This window comes from Oncorhynchus tshawytscha, linkage group LG09 (genome assembly GCF_018296145.1).
Source record: "Oncorhynchus tshawytscha isolate Ot180627B linkage group LG09, Otsh_v2.0, whole genome shotgun sequence".
Taxonomy (NCBI): Eukaryota; Metazoa; Chordata; class Actinopteri; order Salmoniformes; family Salmonidae; genus Oncorhynchus; species Oncorhynchus tshawytscha.
Genome location: NC_056437.1, coordinates 50770848 through 50779188, shown reverse-complemented (window position 1 = coordinate 50779188; position 8341 = coordinate 50770848). Strand labels below are relative to the sequence as shown.

Sequence of the window (8341 nt, the reverse complement as noted above, 5' to 3'; positions counted from 1 at the left end):
GACTTTTGTCCAAAAGAATGGGAAAATAAGCAAAATTGAAGTTGAAAAGAAAATGTGTAGTGTTGATAATACCCCCATCATATCTGGTAGGAGTACGTTTTCAGGGAGTATTTGTGCCCGACTTGGTGAATCTGTTGCAAATATCCAAAATGGTGGAGAAAGCCTTGGGTGAAGTAAAGTCAGTAAAGATTATAAGAAGTGTGCTTGTTTTGATTTCTTGTGTTTCTGCTGATCAGAAAAAGTGTGGGTTGGGTCTCACTCGAGTTGATGATTATGCTGTGTCGTTCTTTGAGCTACGGAGAAGGGCACCTGTCAAGGGAGTAATTTGTGGATATACTAAAGAATATTAATGGTGGTCAATTGGCAGTAAAGTTTTTATTTTTATGTGGAGTCCCTCCCAACATGAGTGCAGCTGAGATATGTGCACTATCCTGTCAGAGCTTTTGTATCCAGGCCTTTGCAATGTCATCATTGTAAAATGTTTGGACCTGTAGGAAGTGTCTGCAGACAGAAGAAGCCGAGATGTTGGGATGTGTGGGAAAGATGACTTTGAAGGTGATTCCGAATGTGACTGTGGTGGAGAACATAGGGCGAAATCCTTGGAATGCTTGAGTAGGGTGAAAGAGACAGAGGTTGCCAAAATCTGGGCAGTTGAAAGTGTCTCCAATGCAGAGGCTGTCAAAAGGGTAGAGAGATTATGTCTGAAGGTCCAGTGGTAGTGAATCACCAACAGGACCTAGAAAATCTTCATGTGAAGAAAGTGGACTTAGTGTCTTTTATAGCGATGGTGGTAAACGGCACTGCACAAGTCGAAACGAAGTCAAGAAAGATCGACTTCCTTGTTTATGCAGCTGAAACACTTCTGGAATTAAAATACTTCACATCTAACGAGTTATACGGAGTACTGTCTTGTGCGGTCCCACCCTCTCAGGCCCTAGAGCCTGAGCAGTGTATATGAGTATATATATATATTTTTTTTAAATTATTGTTAATTCCTTTTTTTGCAGTTTGTGTGGATTTGTTTTTTTATTTTTGTAGGCACTAACGGGGGTTGACTCCGCCATGGCTCGCTGGCCAAAGCCTATGGGGAAATTAATGGGGGTTTTGGATAAACATAAATGCCGAAAATAAGGTCTGTGGTAAACAGGCTTAGATCTTATAAATGTTGTTCTATGAGATAATCTTCATCAGCTAAAGTAACTTTTTGTGAATTTATGTAATCAAAATAAATCCATAAAGCACATACAAGATTCATCATTCTTAAAGGCCATGTTAACTGATATCTCATAGAACAATACATTTAAGATCTCCTAAGCCCGTGTTAACCTCAGACCTTATTTTTGGCATTCATCCCAAAACCCCATTCTTCCCCCCATAAGAAAGGCTGAACGAACCAGTTTCATTTCAGCTTTTTAGGACTATAAACTGACAAGCTCTATACACCCAATATCAACCAGAATCAACCACCCTGCATAACCTTGACATCCCAATTGTAATCAATATCACTGCATTGGTTTGTCATTTACCCACCATCTTGTGCTTTCATGTATAAATAGAATCTTTGGTTTCAATTAAATTGACAGTGCTTGAGGTTTATGAAATCAACCATGTAAATATACATATTTTTTATTTAACTTCATAAGTACATTCTACTTGCTTACACAGTTATTAACATACTAGGTTTTAGGATGATGGAATAACAGTTCAAGCTAAAACAGTATTGTACTCAAGCTGGAAGTGCATTTCTGAACGTTCTCTTGAATGGTTGAGCTGCTGTTCAATTGTCTGATCGCCACTGACTTGAAGGTCTCTACTGCCATCCAAGGGCGATATTACTAACTGCAGCCTTACCTGTCGTACAGGCCCTTTGGTATGTGCCTCCTTCAAGAACACACCCAGCTCATACCAACCTCTCTCAATAACATCAGACAGACAGCTTCTAATGCAGAACCACCATGCAAGTTCAAAATGCTATTGACACTGCTTAGGATTCAGGATTACTCACTGGGGCGCTTGGATGGATCAACAAACAAGGATATGACAGATGTAAGCATGGCGGTGCTCATACAAAACAATAGCAATGGAATGATTGAGTGGATAGGGTAGTCATGTGGTCATCACAGGCTCATTTCCAAGGACATTTCCAAAGCATTCAATACTCACGACAAACAGTTTTTTGATGACTTTTTGAAACAGATTTTTCAAAATGTACTTCTTAGAAAACAAAGCATTAGCAAGAGGACAAACAAAAAGGGGCCCCCAAATACAATTGTGCTTTATTGACAAATACAATTGTGCTTCATCTCTACAGTTGATTGCAAAGGCAGTGTCCATCCACCAAATGCCATATGAAAGCTACACAATATACGTCCTGTTCCATGCATGACAAAACCTCCCCTCCATGCTTTAGCTATTGTTGTGACACTCAGATTACAATGCTTTTCCACGGTCCTGAAAAGACAGCTGTAAAAAGTATAGGGGATTGAGAATTGAGAAAGTGCATGAGAATTGATTGATTCTGGATTCACGTCACAGAATATGGCATTAGAATTTAAGACTCGTTGAGGTAATGACGAGTGAGCGACAGTGGTTGTCATCGTTTCCTCTAGACTGAGGTTGATTCCCAAATGGTACCACATTCCCTATATCTATAGTGCACACTACATAAGGAATAGGGTACGTCCCCAGATTCGACAATCAGTTCTCTGTCCCCTAAAGTAATGTGTTGAAGTAGTTTTTCACATGCACTCCGGTCGAGTCCACATTCTCAATGAGAAATCTCAGTGAGGAATCTTTGCCTGACATCCGAGACTTCAAAGTCATAAAACAAATACAAAAAAGGGGGCAGCACTGGGATTAGTGCATAGCACAATCTGGCCAACGTTTTAATAAGAAAACCAGTAAAATGCCAGATTATGGAAAAATACAATTTCAGGCAAGGGAATTACTGCCACCATATCACAATGTGGTGGGCTCTGTCATGTCAAAAGTCCTCACTTGTCTAATGGATTTAGCATAAGAAATAACCACAAGTTCTGAACATGAATGTATATTGTGTAGTACGCTACATACGTACAATATTAACTTTTACAACTGCAAATGCAAATTGTACTGCAACGCCTTGTGGAATGAGGGCTTTGAGGCGAACCACTACAAATAGCCTTCACTCATTGCAGGGCAGATTAGAGACTAGCAAGTAAAGTACAGCATCATTGGTTATTCATCTTGGTATTGATTGACAATATTTACATTCCAATTTTCTGAGTGTGTAATCTGCAATCAGCACAAACACTTAAGAGTGTGCAAAACAATAAGTGTAGAAGAATAGTAAGGCTTAAACATGGTGAGAACATATTTCATACAGACCAGTATAGGCCACCCAAATAAATCAAATACTAAATAATAATTCATTTAAAAAATGTAGGACTATGGTAAACAAAACAGAAATTAATATTTCCAGCATACGTGGGCAAACATCGAAAACGTGTATCAATTACAGAGTGGTAGTACCATCAAACTCCCTCCTGCCCAGGTTTTTCCTGAAGCAAGAAAAAAAAAAGTGGGGCAAGCTTGTGGGCAAGCAAGCGTTTCAACAATGCAGCTGGAAAAAGGCTCGTATTAGTTCTTTCAACTTCCTTCTCTGCTCAGAAGATGTAATCTTGAGTCATCTTGAGGGAAGGCATGGCCTCGTTGACATTCTGGTCCAGCCGATGATACTCCACATTGTTGCGAGAACACAGGCCGTCCCTCCAGCGCCGACTCTGGGCTAGCAGGAAGATCTGGAGAGAGGGGAGAGTTAACCTTTTTTATTGAATTCTGGGCTGTCCATTCATAAAGCGTCTCAGCGTAGCAGTGCTGATCTAGGATCAGGTCCCCACTGTCCATGTAATCCTATTCATCAAGACCTAAAAAGGCAAAGCTGATCCTAAATCCGCATTCTTACTCAGATGCTTGATACATACGGTCCAAAAGTAGCTAAAATAAGCGCCATCAGGGTGATATTCAAAGGAACACAAAAGGCTATGAATGGAGACTACCCATGCTAACAATGTAGCTAGGCTACCTAAAAGGGAAGTAAATAGTCTCTCAATAACAAAAGGTAACTCCAACTCAATATGCATTTCTGCATAATGTTATTATTTAAGATGACTAAAGTTCATATTTAAATTGGGCAACTTTGATAGGGGTGGGGCCCACAAAAAAAAATATGGCTCACGGGACTGTGTACCCACATCCATACACACACAGGCAGTCAGAGCCGGCCCTAAGTGAATTTGTTTCAAAGTAAATATGCTGCAATTATACACATTTTGTCATGGGTGTAGAGAATATTTTGCCATTTTACAAATTCTGCCATGGGGCAGAACATTTTTTCAGTTTTACAGCTAATTTCTTGAAATTCTACACATTTTGACATAGGGTAGATAGAAAAATGTTTGCAGTTTAATATATCTGAATGACAAAAAAAAAAAAATCTAATGGGGACCCCCTGGTCTGTAATTCAACCATGTTTACAAGTTTAGATAGCAGTCTAGACTACCTTAAAAATGTTAGCTGATTAAGTGACTGTCAGCAGCTGACGTAAGATTTTTTTTAAATTCAGCAAATATTTATATATTTTTTAAAACAGCACTTTGTGTATTGTACTATTCTCTCTCTCAACAGTAAGTTGAGACCTTGACCGAGTCCCTTCCCCCACAAATTATTATTTTTTGTTGTAAATTGATCCACAGGCCTACAAAAAGGGGGGCCCTGATAGATGCCCATCCCTGATTTAGTGATCAAAACAATATTTAGTTTCTGTAATACATCACATTTTCTGTGTTCTGTTTGTAACACTCAAGGTGCGGGTTGATGGTCACTAGATTTGGAATGGACTATTCTCATATGTTGATAGTGATTGACGCCAGACTGGAGGTACAAGGACCGAGGACACACTGATTATTCACTGTTGTATTGATGACATTCTATGAACACTGTGATTCTGTAGCAGCTGACAAAGACACCCTTTTGTTTGGACTTCCCACAAGCCTCTTGGGCTGGTGTTTGGAGAACATTTGGTGTAGCCTGATTAGGAGGATAAAGGACCTATCTACAAGAGGCCAGTTAGACATTTTCTCTGCATCTGTGCTGGGTGGCGTCTCCCTATTGCAACTTGTAAATAAACCTGATTGACATTATCTGCGGCTGCTCTTCTCTTTTGTTCACCTGGAAATTCCTATTACAGTGTGTGTAAACAAAACATCAGGAACACCTGCTCTTCCCTGACTGATTGACCAGGTGAAAGCTATAGTATGCGCCCTTATTGATGTCACCTGTTAAATCCACATCAATTAGTGTAGATGAAGGGGAGGAGACAGGTTAAAGGACTTTTAAGCCTTGAGACATGGATTGTGTATGTGTGCCATTCAGAGAGGGAATGGGAAAGACAAAAGATTTAAGTGCCTTTGAACGGGATCTGGTCGTAGGTGCCAGGCGCACCATTTTGAGTGTGTCAAGAATTGCAACGATGCTGTGTTTTTCATGCGCAACAGTTTCCCATGTGTATCAAGAATGGTCCACCACCCAAAGGACATCCAGCCAACTTGACAACTGTGGGAAGCATTGGAGTCAACATGGGCCAGCATCCCTGTGGAACGCTTGACACCTTTTTGTCCATACCTCAACGAATTGAGGCTGTTCTGAGGGCAAAAGGGGGTGCAACTAGGGCTGTGGCGGTCACGAAATTGTCAGCCGGTGATTGTCAAGCAAATAACTGTTGGTCTCACGGTAACTGACATGAATTAACATAAACACATTTAGCATCTGCTGGCTTCCACACATAGCCTACAAGCCACTGATGCAGACCTTTGGAACATCTACATTTTAAAAAGTCAAATAAATCCATGTAATATAGCCTACACCTTCACAATAATCCCACTGTTTGTTTTAGACAGGTCTGAAGAAGCATGACAAGAAGAAATGTAGTCTATTTCAAGAGAACAGAATAGTATACTTGGAGTTGCCCTTATGTTAGGTCCTGATCTGGCGATGCCAAATGGCTGTGGGCTACACAAGTTTATTTAGGAGACAAGATTTGCGTGGCATTATTTTATAGTATGAAAAATACAATTGAATGAAATAGAAATTATATTTTCTCCAAACAATTTGATGCAGCTATTCTGTGTTGAGCGGTTCAGAAAGAAATAGATACTCCTATATGCCTAATTTAGAGTTAATGTAATTGTTCTACAAACTCTATATATATATATATATATATGTTTTGATTTTTAATACATTGTAAGGCTGCATGACACGACTAATGATGATTTGAAAAAAGTCGCTACTTAGTTTTTTGCGCAGGCTGTACACACTGCATCAATCACTCATTCACAATTTAACTAGCACTTTATAATGCCTCGAATTTTACGGCGACTTCTTCTTTGTGTGGCCATAATGCATCCTAAAAAAATCCATGCCTTTTGCGGTCAGTGGTTATTGTGCCCTTGGCGATCAGGTCTCTCACAGGCTACAAGTGAAGACAGACACGTCGGGGATGCATTTGCGCGCATCCTTATCCAATTCCGAGGTGCATATTGAAGATACTGGAAAAACTGTCCACATTTACTTTGTCAACCAACAAGATGAGTAGGCCAAACAAACAGCAAATGCCTAAGTAAATCTACTATACCCATAGTAAAAATTGTATTTTTATTTTTTTAAAGACCTATTCTATTCTGTGCGAGAAATAAATATTCCAAACATAGTCTGGGACAGTTGTGGGATGCGATAGATCCCAAATTAATACAACCACTACGTTAAAAAAATTGTTTAATGCTAATGTGGCTGACGCAACAGATCAGAACGTTTAGCTTTAAAATGTTGATAAACATTATATTATATAACAATATTATTAGCGGGAAAACTCAATTATCAAAAGTGACAGCAAATGCGATAATGCTTGTATTGTTTCTGTTATAAAGGTGCAATTTACAGTGAAAATGAACTTCCAAGCTTGAAACACATACATTGCTTATTTATTGATTACCTTTATTTAACTAGGCAAGTCAGTTATTAACAAATTCTTATTTTCAATGACTGCCTAGGAACAGTGGGTTAACTGCCTTGTTCAGTGACAGAACGACAGAGTCAGCTCGGGGATTCAATCTTGCAACCTTTCGGTTACTTGTCCAACGCTCTAACCACCAGGCTACCTACCACCCCATATGTATGCCAGTTAGGCTCTATAGCCCTTGTAAAACCGGATAAATGTGCTTCATTTTAAGAAGTTATTTGGCCACTTTAGTTGTGATACAAACCTTATCAAAACATATAGGCCTATGGGCTAGACAACATGAGGTGTGCGACTATGATTCGAAAAAAGGCATTGTTCCTTGCGTTGTGCTGGGGATCATTCACAAGTGATATTATAGAATTCACAAGTGAAAGGCTAATATTGTCACCCATTAGACTTTTCTTGATTTAAACTGGTCTTTACACAGACACAAGTTTTGGACACACCTAATCATTCTAGGGTTTTTCCTTATTTTTACTATTTTCTACATTGTAGAATAATGCTGAAGACATCAAAACTAAGAACACATGGAATCATGTAGTAACCAAAAGTTAAACAAACCAAAATACATTTTATATTTGAGATTCTTCAAAGTAGTCACCCTTCGACTTGACAGCCTTGCCCACTCTTTGCAGTCTCTCAATCAACTTCATGAGGTTGTCACCTGGAATGTATTTAAATTAATTAATTGGTGTACCTTCAAAGTTAATTTGTGGAATTTCTTCCCTTCTTAATGCGTTTGAGCCAATCAGTTGTGTTGTGACAAGGTAGGAGTGGTATACAGCAGATGGTCTTTTCTCAAATAGGGCTAAGTCCATATTATGGCAAGACCAACTCAAACAGGCAAAGAGAACCGACAGTCCATCATTATTTTAAGACATGAAGGTCAGTCAATCCAGAAAAAGTTAACTTTGAGGGTTTCTTCAAGTGCAGTCGCAAAAACCAAGCGCTATGATGAAACTGGCTCTCATGAGAACTGCCACAGGAATGGAAGACCCAGAGTTATTTATCCTCTGCAGCAGAAGTAAGTTCATTCGAGTTACTCGTGAATCAGGCATTCATGGTTGAATTCCTGCAAAGAAACCACTACTAAAAGGACACCAATAAGAAGAAGAGACTTGCTTGGGCAATGAAACACGAACAATGGACATTAGACCTGTGGGAATTTGTCCTTTGGTTTGGAGTCCAAATTGGATATTTTTGGTTCCAACCGCCATGTCTTTGTGAGACTCAGTGTGGGTGAACAGATGATCTCCGTGTATGTGTATTTCCCATCGTTTCCCCACA

General features: G+C 39.4%; 1 protein-coding gene across 2 annotated transcripts in view; it reads right to left on the bottom strand.

Moving 5' to 3' along the window:
• Positions 1-2256: 2256 nt before the first annotated feature.
• The window catches only part of lg09h5orf15 (linkage group 09 C5orf15 homolog), a 31737-nt gene continuing 25652 nt past the window's right edge, over positions 2257-8341 (bottom strand). For both annotated transcript variants that reach the window (XM_024432207.2, XM_024432206.2), the window contains exon 3: positions 2257-3779. In XM_024432207.2, coding sequence (XP_024287975.2) covers positions 3645-3779 — 135 coding nt within the window. In that variant the 3' untranslated portion in view covers positions 2257-3644. The remainder of the gene's footprint in view (positions 3780-8341) is intronic.